Genomic DNA, 13,714 nt, shown 5'->3' with positions numbered 1-13,714 from the left:
ATTCGAGGTTGAAACTCTGCACTGGAGCTTGCTGCTTGACCCAAAGTTCTCCTGCTGATTGTTAGCAGCAATATCAAAATAGCCTAGCTCTTTTCAGTAGGGATAAAAAATGTTGGTTGTACCTGCCTATTTGATCTGTACTCCTTTTGCATCATGGCGGAAAATCTCTGCTAGAACTGCATACCTGATCTATAAACCTTCTGCATCACAGTGGAAAAATCCTGTTAGAATTACAAACTTGATCTGTACTCCTTCTGCATCACAGTGGAAAATCTCTACTAGTACTACAAAACTGATCTATAATCCTTCTGCATCATGGCGGAAAACCTCTGCATCACAGTGGAAAATTCCTGTTAGAATTACAAACTTGATCTGTACTCCTTCTGCATCACAGTGGAAAATCTCTACTAGTACTACAAAACTGATCTATAATCCTTCTGCATCATGGCGGAAAACCTCTGCATCACAGTGGAAAATCTCTCTTAGAATTACAAACTTGATCTGTACTCCTGCATCACAATGGAAAATTTCTGCTCAAACTACATACCTGATCTGTACCCTTCTGCATCGCCGTGCAAAATCACTGTTAGAACTACATACCTGATCTGTACTCCTGCATCAGTGGAAAATTTCTGCTCAAACTACATACCCGATCTGTACCCTTCTGCATCGCAGTGGAAAAATCACTGTTCGAACTATATACAGGTCCACAATCCCTTATCCAAAATTCTGAAACCAAAAAGCTCCGAAAAATGAAGTTTCTTTTTGCCAACAGCTGACATCACTCAGGTGTGATGTGACAGCACTGGCAGAGGCCACTAGACATCAGTTGTGGCTCAGCACTCGTACTGGTTACACGTGCATTTACTGTTCGCTGATATTTTGTGTTCACTGTTGGCTTTGTGTTTAATTTCACTGTTAAAATTGTCAAAAAGAGCTGCAGATAACCCTATGGGTAACAATCAGAAAAAGAAAAGGAAGCGTCTATCATTATCAATAACGCAGAAAGTGGAGTTACTGCAGAAGCTTGATCGTGGTGTGTCTGTGCGGCATTTTACTGAAGAATATGGTATCGGAACTACCATTGTATATGATTTAAAGAAACAAAGACAAGTTACTGAAGTTTTAAAGTGACAGTGATGACCATAAACTAATGAAAAAAAGGAAAACAATGCAGAGGGCAAAAAATGAAGATCCTGACTGTGTTTTGATTGAGTGGATTAGACAACGAAGAAGTGAACGCATGCCACTGAATGGCATGTTGATCATGAAACAAACTGGAATATACCATGAAGAACTGAACATTGAAGGTGAGTGTCAATATTCAGAGGGTTGGCTGCAGAAATTTAAGAAGCGTCATGGAGTAAAATATCTGAAAATCTGTGGTGAAAAAGCTTCTGCTGATCATGAAGCAGCTGAAAATTACATTGACGAATTTGCCAAGATAATATCGATGAAAACCTTATCCCTGAAAAAATTTACAATGCTGATCAAGCAGCTTTGTACTAGCACTACGTTCCTAGAAAAACATTAACAACGGCTGATGAGAGAGCACCAACAGGTTTTAAAGATGCTAAGGACAGGTTAACTATTCTTGGGTGTGCCAATGCAGCAGGCACACACAAGGTGAAGTTGGCAGTGATTGGAAAAAGCCAACATCTGAGATGCCTGAAAGGTGTACGCAATTTACCTGTGCATTATTATGCAAACAAGAAAGCATGGGTAACCCGAGAAATGTTTCCTGACTGGTTCAATGACCACTTTGTACCAGTGGCACGAGCTCATTGCAGGCAAGCTGGACTGGAAGAAAACTGTAAAATTTTATTGTTCCTGGACAACTGCTCCGCACATCCCCCTGTCGAACATTAACAAATGTTTGGCACAGACTTTGGCCTGCAACGATGATTGATGTAAATGAACCTACAGATCAAGACTTTGAAGGAATTTGTGTCACTGAGAAGTGATGATATCAAACCTCGTAACTTACGCTAAAATGTTATCGAATGAAAGTGTAAATAAGTTAGAGGAAGCTGACATCAAAGAAATGCTGAACATTGACAATGATGCACCTGTTGTGCATTCCTTGAGTGATGGGGAAATTGCTGAAATGGTGTTTAATACAGATAAGTATGAAGATAGTAGTGATGATGATGATGACATAGTGAACACAGGTGAAAAATCCCTATAGATGATATGGTGAAAATGTGTGATCAGTTAATTGCTGGCCTTGAACAACGTGCATCTATCAGTGAGCAAGAGATTATGGCAGTTTACTCAGTTAAAGGGAGATTGCTCAGACATAAAACTATGTTAATGAGACATATGACACTTGAAGAAGTCTTTAAAAACACCGTCTGTTGTAGTGCTGCTTCGTAAGTTGAGAATCCTGTTCCTGGCCCATTGGGTACCTGTAGAGTACTTAGCTTTGTTTGCCACAAATGCAACTTAACTAGCTTAGTTTGAGCCTGTAAGTGTTCTAGAGTATTTACGTCATTAACCATGTGTTTGATTCAGTTCGTTTGAAACTATATATTTTTACGTTTTATTGAATGTTTAATAAAACTGTAATAGTATTTGTAGTCTTTATTTATCCCACTTAACTATATGTTTTGTGTTCACAGTTGACTTTGTGTTTAACTTCACTGCGAAAATGTCAAAAAGAGCGCGGTTCAGGAAAACCTGGAAGTTCTCTCTCCAGCACTCGTTGTTTGAGCATGCAGACTTTTTTTCTTGTCATTATTCCCTAAACAATACAGTATAACAACTATTTACATGGCATTTACATTGTGTCAGGTATTATAAGTAATCTAGAGATGATTTAAAGTATACTGGAGGATGTGTGTAGGTCCGGAGCGCTCCTGGGTCCTAAAGTCCACCCTCACCGAGACAGGTTAATTATCAATATAATTATCAATTTTCTAAAATCTGAAAAATTCTGAATTCCAAAATGCAATTGGCCCCAAGGATTTCGGATAAGGGATTGTGGACCTGTACCCGACCTGTACTCCTGTATCAAAGTGGAAAATTTCTGCTCGAACTACATACCCGATTTGTACCCTTCTGCATCATGGTGGAAAATCTCTGTTAGAACTACATACCTGATCTGTACCCCTTCTGCATCACGGTGGAAAATCTCAGCTAGGACTGCATTCATGTCCATGTTTTTTGTCATTTCTTCCAAAGCATTTTCAGGAATCATATCTACGAATGAGAAAACTGTATTAAAATCATATTCAGCCAAAGGACTGATATCCATTTCACTATAGCAAAGAAACTGTTCCAACTGTAAATTTAATTAAACAAAAGCAAACAGCTTTTCTTTATTTTAAAAAAGTCACAAGATATAAAGACAGTGTCATTCAAGTATAACTCCTTTCAGAAAGGTGACAAAATCAAGGAATACTTGAGGAATTGTGTGGCTCATGGGGCACCAGGACCCACACAGGGCAAAGTGGAAGCAGTACAGTTGGGGTAATCTACGTCTGAATATTTCTAGGATCAATGACACAGCTAGCTTCAAAACCAGGAAACTAAGCAAATGGGCCAAGGGACCAAGGTTGTGAAGGGAGTAGTGAAGAGTAGGATCAAAGACCAGCTGATTAATAGTTTACCACAGACTAGATGGTCTGAAGGGCCTGTTTCTGTGCTGCAATGTTCTATGATTCCAAATGTTAACTTAGGAAATAATAACCAGACTGAAAGGAAAGGAGAATGTAAGAACAATTAAATCGCTGATAAGGCTAGAGGCTACAGAAATGTGAAAAAAGGCAGTGTAACCACACACACACAAATAAAAGTGTGACCTGACAGCCATTACACAGATCAAGACATGAATATTGGTTGGGGGGGGGGCAGGGTAAGGTAAGGAAAAGGAAGCGAGAATGATGAAGGAATGCCTCAATTACTGATGGTCTAAGAACAAGAAGATTGTCTATGGTTAGGACACCAAGCTGAGGGAGTGGTTCAGATGACAATGAGAAACAAAAGCAATGAAGTCACTTATGGGACTAATAGCCTCCAACTATGCCCACAGGGAAGGGCAGAAGAGAAAATAAAGAAGGGTCAGGAAAATACGGTGTTGATCATGGGGATTTTAATCTACATATTGACCAGAAATAACAAATGAGCAAAAGTAGCCCAAGATATATCATATGTAAAAGAACTATTTTGGATAATATCAAACCAAAAATCTACTACCTAATTTGAGAACATCTGAGTCAATGCTTAAAAAGCGACCAAATCTAATAATCCCTTGAAGATCTGAGATTAACTGAGGTACCATAGAACAGTGTCTTCAGAATTTGAACCCATAAACTAATTGGGATCTGGCCATCAAATTGTTTACTTGACTCAGACGAACTTTTCTGTGAGCCACTGAACACTTCAATAATAACTCAAAACTCTAGAAAGACTCGTATGAAAAAACATCTGTTGAAAAAGAAAAATAATGTTTGTTTTAGCAACTTTTCACTTACGGTCATCACCTCAAATATTTTCCATTCAAACAGATGTTACTTAACTTTGAGTATTTCCGCTAGTTTTGTTTTCCAATCCAGATTTCACTATGAAGTCTTTGCAAACTCTTAAATATGTTTAGAAGAAACAAAAGCAGCAAGCTTATTTTACATTCATGACTTTCATGGATGTATAACGCAGAGATGAAAGTAAATGCACAAAAGGATGTACTGTGACTGTCTACTTCAGTATACAAAACAATCTCATATCCCCTATCAGCCACCAGTTCCCACTCTACACTTTCTCTTCACCTTTAATTTTAAACACTATCTATCTCCCCCCTCTCCTTCCAGTCCAGATTAAGGGTTACAACCCAAAACGTTAACAGTTCACTTCCCTCCACAGATGCTGTCTAACATGCTGAGTTATAAAAAAGTTAATTCAAGCAGAGAAGGAGTGGGTTTTGAAATCCCAGCAAATGCAAAGAGAATTAGCCAAATGAAGTTTGTAAATGTGGATATTGAGCAAGTAACAACTATCTCAATTCTTCTTTTTCAAGATATGACACACAAACCAAGCTCAATGAAAACAAAGAGGTTTACAGGCCCTAAGTTGTAAAGAAGTATTTTGAATTCTACTACAAATTAATGTTTCACAACAAAGTCAAGTCACATTTGATATATCAACTCAAAACATTTATCATTTTCTTCATCACTTGATCCAACTTATTTTTAGCAACTTCTGTCTTTACTTCAGTTTCCAGATTTTAGAATTCAGTGCAGAATAAAAGTGTTACATGAATCAAAGATGATCATTTAAGTTTACATAAATACTTACGAGGATGACTGACAATACAATGTGCTGCTAACAACTTTAATGAAGGTACTTCAAATAGAGCTGGGTGAAAAAGTAGTTCTCGGGCAGTGGGACGTTTAACAGGATCAACCTCCAAACATTTTTGAATAAATTCCTGTCATGAAAGGAGTCAAGAGAAAGTGCATTTAAACCACTGATATTCAGTGGCCTATTATACTAGCTTCTTACCACTAGGAGCATATTGTGAATAAGTGCTCTAATTCAGTAAGTACACCCTCAACTTTGGATATACATCTGGCATAAAGTAACAATTTCCATTGTTCAGTCTTTTTATCTTAAACAATTCTACTTCAATGATTAAATTCTACCTTGTGTTTCAGAATAACATTTCAAACAGTTCAAGTAGCAATGAGATTGGATTTTTATTTTTTGTACGTGTAATGATTGATCATCTATACTTTGGTTACCTCCAGTGTAACCAGTCAAAGTTTATGCACACAGCAGCCACTCCACTGACTCATTATCATACCTAACAATTTTTAAAAAATAATACAGTATCAAGTATTGTCTTAAAGAATCCAAATGCTTCTACATCAGCTATAGTGTCTATAAAAAGTTTTTATGTTTTATAGTTTTGCAACATTGAATCACAGTGGATTTAATTTGGCTTTTTGACACTGATCAAAAGAAAAAAAAGACTTGTGTCAAAGTGAGAACAGATCTCTCCACAGTGGTCTAAATTAATTACAAATATAGAACACAAAATATTTGATTGTGTAAGTATTCACCCGCCCTTCAAGTCAATATTTAGTAGATGAACCTTTAGCAACAATTACAGCCTCGAGTCTGTGTAGACAGGTCTCTATCAGCTTTGTACATCTGGACTCTGCAATTTTTCCCCATTCTTCTTTACAAAACTATTCAAACTCTGTCAGATTGCATGGGGATCATGAGTGAACAGCCCTTTTCAAGTCCAGCCACAAATTCTCAATTGAAGTCTGGACTCCGACTTCGTCAATCCAGGACATTAACATTGTTTATAAGCCATTCCTGTGTAGTTTTGCCTTTATACTGGGGTCATTGTGTTGCTGGAAAACAAATCTCCCAAGTCATAATTCTCTTGCAGACTGCATCAGGTTTTGCACCAGAATTTTTTGCTGCGTTCATTTTACCCTCTACCAGGGCCTGGCTGCAGTGAAGCATCCCTACAGAATGATGCAGCCACCACCATGCTTCAGGGTAGGGATGGTGTGTTTTTGATGATGCGTGGCTTACGCCAAACATAGTGTTTAGTCTGATGGCCAGAAAGCTCAATTTTGGTTTCATCAAACCATAGAACTCTCTTCCAACTGATCTGAGGGTCTCCCATATGCCTTCTGGCAAACTCTAGTTGAGATTTCATGAGAGTTTTTTTTTCCCTAACAGTGGCTTTCTCTGCCACTCTCCCATAAAGCTGCGACTCATGAAGCACCAGGGTAACAGTTGTATGTGCAGTCTCTCCCATCTCAGCCACTGAAAATTGTAGCTCCTCCAAAGCTGACATAGGTCACTTGGTGGCCTCCCTCACTGGTCCCCTCCTTGCACGGACACTCAGGTTTTGAAGACTGCCTGCCATCTTCTTTACATTTCTTGATGATTGCCTTAACTGTACTCCAAGGGATATTCAGCAACTTGGAAATTTTCTTGTATCCTTCTCCTGACTTGTGTTTTTCAATAACCTTTTCATGGAGTTGCTTGGAGTGTTATTTTGTCTTTTGCCAAGATACCAACTCACCAGAAGTTGGACCTTCCAGGTGTAATTTTACTAGTCAATTGAAACAACTTGTCTGCACACAGGTCTCCAAAACCATTTATCTAATTTTGACTTCCAAAACCAATTGGCTGCACCATGATGATTTGGTGTGTCATACTAAATGGGGGTGAATACCAATGCAATCAATTCTGTTTTACAGTTGTAATTAATTTAGATCAGTTTGTAGAGATCTGTTTTCACTTTTTCTGTTGCAGTGTCAAAAAAGCCAAATTAAATCCACTCTGTAATTCAATGTTGTAAAACAATAAAACACAATTTCTGGGGGGGGGGGGCGGGGGAGAGAGCGAATACTTTTTATAGGCACTGTATCTTTAATGGAAAAGTCATACACACCAAATAAAAAAGCTTCACCAAACAACACTGCTCAATCACTCAAAAAAAAGTTTTGGTGCACTTGTAAAGCACATGAAAAGTTCCTACCTATAGTCTTTAACCAAATCCTTATGAATGAACACTTGAAAATACCCCACCCTCAAAAACAGTATATCTCAATAGTAGTTTTAAATTAGGTTATGGTAAATATCCAATTGTTTCCATAAATCTGCAACATAAATCACTGATCTAACCTATTTCAAACTTACTAAACAGATTTCTGCCAAGTGCATGCTATAAAATGAGTTAGATAATATCAACCATGTCCTCAACCAATGGCTGAAAAGTTATAGCCAATGAAGTCCCAGTACCTTGGAAACAGTCATGGCCAAGAAGAAATTAAATGAAAAATCTGTACTTAAAGCAGCTTAATAGAAGTACTTAATTAACGGTTCTCAAAGTGGGGTGGTGGGCTGATCAATAATGAAAAGCAATGAACATAATACGGGAAATCTACAAATTTTAAACACATCATATCATAATTTTGTTCTTTTGAATCAAGTAATCCAAATGAAATTTTGGGTGGAAGAATGTCACTGCCATCTCACAGCTTTAAAGACCCAGGTTTGATCCTGACCTTGGGTGCTATCACATTCCCTCATGACTTTCTCCTGGGTACTCTGGTTTCCTCATGGTGCCAAAACCATGCTGGTTGATTAACTAAGTGTAGGGTGTGGCAGAAGAATCCAGGTGAGAAAAGAGTTGATGGGCATCTACCATGCCAACTCTATTCAGAAGATGTTAATGACTGGCTCAGGGCTTCAGTGTGATATTAAATTCACAAACAACGGCACCATGCCTTAGAAATGTATGTCTCCATACTAAGTAAGAACTTGCTGAAGAATGTTTTACATCCTTCCACACATTTTAACCAACATAATGTGAGTGCACACACTTACAAAGTTAATTTAAATGAAGTGGAAATCTAAAATCTGAAACCACCTGATTCCATCACCGACATCTAGTCGCATTAGCAAAAGCAAAGTTCAGTACCATCACAAATGCCCCCATGCAGATGAGTTTTCATGTGGCCTAATTAAAACATGGTCCAATGAAACTACAAACTAAATCCATAGCTCACAACTGAGTGAATGAATATTGTGCTTAAATTCAGTAAAATACTGCAATACATACTCTTTGTAGAGTGTCTTCAAGTAACTGAATTGCATTATTGATTGCTTCTTGTGACACATAGGACGAGTCTCCATTACCCTGGATCTCCAATACTGCCATCTAGAAGAGCAAGGAGTGACTGATGAATTCAGCCAAATTGGACAAAGTCTACTTCAACTAGTTGAGACTAAAGTACTAATGCAAAAACTGTATTTACGACCTTTTGTTTATCTCCCTAATTTCCTTCAAATTAAAACCAATAAATCACAAGTATACTCCCATAAAAGGCACATCTCCCAATAAAAAGCAATATCATAACCTGATCACATTCCAAGATCACAACAGCTTAAGTTTTCCAATTTCTTTCAGCAGTAGCTAGTATAAAAGATATAGACCAAAAGTTAAATTGTGAGTCTTATTGTAGCAGTTCTAAAAAACGTTAATGTCGAAACATCTAGCAAGTGGTTTTGTACAAGAGCATCACTCCATAAAACTGAGTGCTAACAGAATGCTCACTCATCATCCATTCATGTGTGCCCACTGGGCTTTGATGTTTCCACTGGCCAAGGTCAAATCAGACATGGCTTAGAAGCAAACTAGAAAGTGGTTTGGAACTTCACAGAATCAATACATTTTTAAAGGGAGAGTTTCCTGTGTACAAAAGTGCCACCTGAGATAAATGTTGTTTTCTTCAAAAGTTTAGCTGCCCCCAAACAGAATTTCCCATTCCTCACCAATTGAGGTATGTATGGCCCTCATGATTTTATATAAGGTAGATTGTTTTAAAATTACTTCAGCCAGAGGGTGGCAAGTCTGTGGAATTCATTGCCACAGACAGCAGTGGGTATATTTAAAGCAAAGTTGATGCGTTCTTGATTAATCAGGGCATCAAAGATTACAGGGAGAAGGCAGTAGAATGAGGTTGAAAGGGGTAACAATAAGCCATGAGGGTAACAGTCTATCCCCAGAGTAGGGGAGTCTAAAGCTAGAGGACACAAGCTTGTGAGATGAGGAAAAAAAACTTTTAAAGTACCTGAAGCACAACTCTTCCCTGCACCCCCCCCCCGGAGAGTGTGGTGGGTAACTAACTATCTGGTATGAAGGGAATCACTACACAAGATCTGGAAATGCTGCAGAAAATTGTAAACTCTGCCAGCTCCATCATGGGCACTAGCCTCCCCAGCATCCAGGACACCTTCAAAAGGTAGCTCCAATCATTAAGGATCCCCCTCACACAAGCCACACCCTCTTCTCATTGTTACCATCAAGGTGGTGGTATAGGAGCCTGAAGACAAGAGATTTCTGATTGGCCACTGAACCCATGAACACGAATTCAGTATTTTTCCGTATTTTTGCACTATTTGTTTATTTTAATTTTTCATACTTATCATAATTTATAGTTTATTATAATTGTACTGCCGCCACAAAATAACATATGCCAGTGATATGAAACCTAGTTCTAATATGTGGAACACGCCGCCAAAGGAAGCTGCAGAGACAGATATAATTGCAACATTTTAAAGACATTTGGGCAGGTTAACAAACAGGAACATTTAGAGGGATATCAGCCAAATGCATGAAAATCAGACTAGCACAGATGGACAGCAGGGTCAGCCTGGAAAAATTGGGCTGGGGGGCAAGCTTCTATGACTATGATTTGAGCGACTGGATGTCATCAAGCTACCAAAAGGAAATTGCTCTGTCTTGAAAAAGCTGTTTAGTTTATAATGGACTGAAATCTACGTTATTCAGGCTGAGACAGTTATTAGACAGTGACAAGCGAATATTGTAAATGAATTTTTTTTTAGCATGTTGCACCAGACAGTCAGCCATTCTCGTCTGGCGCGTGGTGTCAGGATTGGTCTCCTTTCGGATTAACCGGGTCACGATATGAACGTTCCTGACTCGACCCCCCCCTTTTTTTTTTAACGAGGCTGAGTGGCTAGCTCGACGCTCAACCTGGCATGGATGGAAAGTGTGCTCAGGGGGTGGCCCGACTTGGATTTGAACTCAGAGCTTTCGCTCCAGAGTCCAGTGCTGATGTCATTGAGCCACCAGCCGGCCTATAAATGAATGATGGCAGCTAAAGAGAAAATATATTGCTGTATTTTATATTAAAATATATTGCATCAGCACAGATATAAATTCCCTATATAAAATAGGAACCATTTCTGATGAGATTCCATATGGAAGGATCAAGGGAACAGGAAACAATTTTCTGGGGGTTTTTTTTTGCAAAAAAAACTTAAAGCATCACACATTTCCATTTAATTTCTCCCTTCCCTCAAATGTAATTTTCAAACATAATTACAACATACCTCTAATGCACACATTCCAAATGAATAAATATCAACAGCCGTCGTCACATTTGTTACAGCTATAAAAGACATAACCAGCATTAGAATATAAATTCCATACACTTCAAAGACTAATATTCAAGATTGCTTAGTTATTTCCTGTACACAGGTGTAAAGGAGGATAAAGTAATTGTTACTCCAGATTCAACATAGCACTAAAAGACAACACAGTAATAATTTTAAAATAATAAATATAAATAAGATCCTATATACATAGATTGACAGGAAATAAATAAGTAGTGGTGGAGTTACTGAGTGGGGGTGTTGATCACTTGGGGAAAAGTTACTGTTTTTGAGTCTGATGGTCCTGGCGCGGATATTACATCCACTCAAGTCGGGATTGTGCCGGGGCAACCCGCAAGTGTTGCCAAGCTTTCAGTGACAGCATAGCTTGTCCACAACCTACACATCTTTGGAATGTGGGAGAAAACTGGAGCACCCAAAGGAAACAAATTCACCCGAATAAATTTGAGAACATTCAAACTTCTTACAGACAGCAGCACAAATTGAACCCCTATCATAATTGCTGCCACTACAAAGCTTTACATTAGCTGCTATGACACCTACATTTTTAGTCTGCTTCTTCATGTGCCTTGCGATTTACACGCTTGGGGGATCAAAGCTTTCCACATCGAACGATCCCACACAGCGTCAATGATATCTTGTACACTTAGATCTGTTAGTTCTTTCACAGTGTCCATATATTTTCTTCTTTGCCTTCTTCTTCCGCATTTCCCAGGCATACGGCCTTGTAATGTAAGACATTCTATTTCTCCCTTTCTGATGACATGGCCCAGGAATTTAAGTTTCCTCTCATTTAATGTTCTCATTAAAGATATTTTTGTATGGGCACGTTGGAGTACCGTCTCATTAGTTACCCTATCTCTATATGATATTTTCAGCATTCTTTTAAGAAACCACATTTCTATTGCTTCTAAGTTTCTTTGGAGTTCTGGTGTTATAGTCCATGTTTCGGAAGCATACAGCAAGATTGACCAGATGTAACATTTTAGTAGCCTAAGCCTTGTTGTCATAGAAATGTGTCTGTTGGTAAAAATGGGTTTCATTTTTTGGAAGTTGGTTTTGGCAATGGCAATTCTTCTTTTTATTTCTACTTTACTTCTAGCATTTTCAGTATGCAACATTAAAATCCAAACTGAAATCAAAAATCCTCTAAGATTAGTTTAATTTCCTTTTTACAAGAACTAATGTGCAAGATGCTTTAAGGACTTGTTAGGGATGAGAATCAATCCAACTTAAACAATATTAGATAGGCTTGTGGGCAGCATAGCAGCAATGTACACTGTAGCACTAAACACTGGTAGAGGTGCTACCTCATAGCTCCAGCAAACCAAGTTCAACCCTGATGGCTGGAGCTGTCTTCAATGCATTTGCGTATTCTTCCCATGGCCATGTGGGTCTCCTCTCAAATCCCAAAAATGTCATTGGCTGAGAGATTAACCAACCAGCTTAAGTTGCTCTTTTGTAATGAAGTGTAGTAGAATATTGGAGGGGCAGGGATTCATGAGAATGTGGGGAAAATAAAATGGAGATGATCAGGGACATTGTATAGCTAGACTATACAAGTTAAAATTGTAATTGCAGGATGTTCTACTGTAGCTATCCACATTGTGTAGCACTAGACAGAAAGACAAAATTGGATGTGTCCTTTATGGTGTGTCTGAATTTTTATTTCATCTAATACAAGGTTTCTCAGTTGAAAAGGCGGCCAAAATAATGTTCCTTGCCCGTAAAGTTTGAAGTAAAACTGCTGGAATCATTCACTGTTTTGGTCTACTTCAGCAAATAGATAAAACTTCGTTAAGCAAAACTGGCTAGTGGGAAAAGGCAGAAGTCTGAATTCTCTGGCTTTGCCAGAGTAAACCCAAACACTATTCAACAAATATTTCCTCCTTTGTAAAACATGATCAATTAGGAAGTGTCCTTTTAAAAAGGGCATGTCAAAATACAGTTTGTAGATGTGCAATAAGAAAGTTCTATTTATGGAATGAACTTGTACAGTAATAAGTTTGATAAGGAAAGAAAAGCTTTTTTAAAACATGTAAAGAAGGAAAACAATTTGCATTTTCTCTTTGAATGCCACCCCCCCCCCCCCAATTTTTAACTAATGAGCTGTGATAAGAATGGGAAGGATACCATACGCTTGACTCCGGTACTAGTGAAAAATTGCAAAAGCAGCTGGCAAGATTTTAAATTGACTACATCCCACATGCAGCCAAAATAAAAACCTACTTATTCGGATACTGCTTTCTACAAGGTATGAGAAAGAATTAAGAAAAACTGGAAAATGGCATGCAAAAATGAAATAAACTATGCTTTCTCAAGCACTAGATCTTTTTTTAAACTCTATCCTGTTTGCAAGCAATAGTGAAGTTGCCCTATTTAAAAATCAATAACCAATCTGACTTGTGGATTAAATCACATTGTAATCTGCTCCTTACCTCCATATTCTGGGGCAAAAAAGTGCAGATTCTTCTGTTCCTCTCTACAGGTCTTCACATGGTTATTAATTGTATCAGGCGCAACTGCAAAGTAATATTCAGAGGTTAGATAAAGAAGAAAATATTCATACAATGTTGCAGTCATTATGCAATCTAAGAGACAGATTAAAACATTATACAAACTACTTTGCTCCCCCTCTCTTTGCTGTACAATCCAAGGAATACAAGGAATTCCATGAAGAGCATCAATCATTCTTTACTCAGTCAGGTCAACGAGTTGCAGAATGATTGCAGGCAAACCACAATCAAGGTCCAGATACCCATTG

The 13,714-nt window shown here is 38.2% G+C and overlaps 1 protein-coding gene across 3 annotated transcripts in view; it reads right to left on the bottom strand.

The window, feature by feature from the left end:
* The window catches only part of LOC134350787 (nuclear receptor-binding protein-like), a 101,508-nt gene that overhangs the window by 7,905 nt on the left and 79,889 nt on the right, over positions 1–13,714 (bottom strand). For all 3 annotated transcript variants that reach the window (XM_063056474.1, XM_063056475.1, XM_063056476.1), the window contains 5 exons: positions 13,389–13,472; positions 10,888–10,946; positions 8,591–8,689; positions 5,293–5,425; positions 3,099–3,201 (listed from right to left, as the gene is read on the bottom strand). In XM_063056474.1, coding sequence (XP_062912544.1) covers positions 3,099–3,201; positions 5,293–5,425; positions 8,591–8,689; positions 10,888–10,946; positions 13,389–13,472 — 478 coding nt within the window. The remainder of the gene's footprint in view (positions 1–3,098; positions 3,202–5,292; positions 5,426–8,590; positions 8,690–10,887; positions 10,947–13,388; positions 13,473–13,714) is intronic.

Source organism: Mobula hypostoma, chromosome 8 (assembly GCF_963921235.1).
Source record: "Mobula hypostoma chromosome 8, sMobHyp1.1, whole genome shotgun sequence".
NCBI classification, from domain to species: Eukaryota; Metazoa; Chordata; class Chondrichthyes; order Myliobatiformes; family Myliobatidae; genus Mobula; species Mobula hypostoma.
Note: the sequence above shows the minus strand (reverse complement) of the source record. Positions and strands in the feature narration are given on the sequence as shown.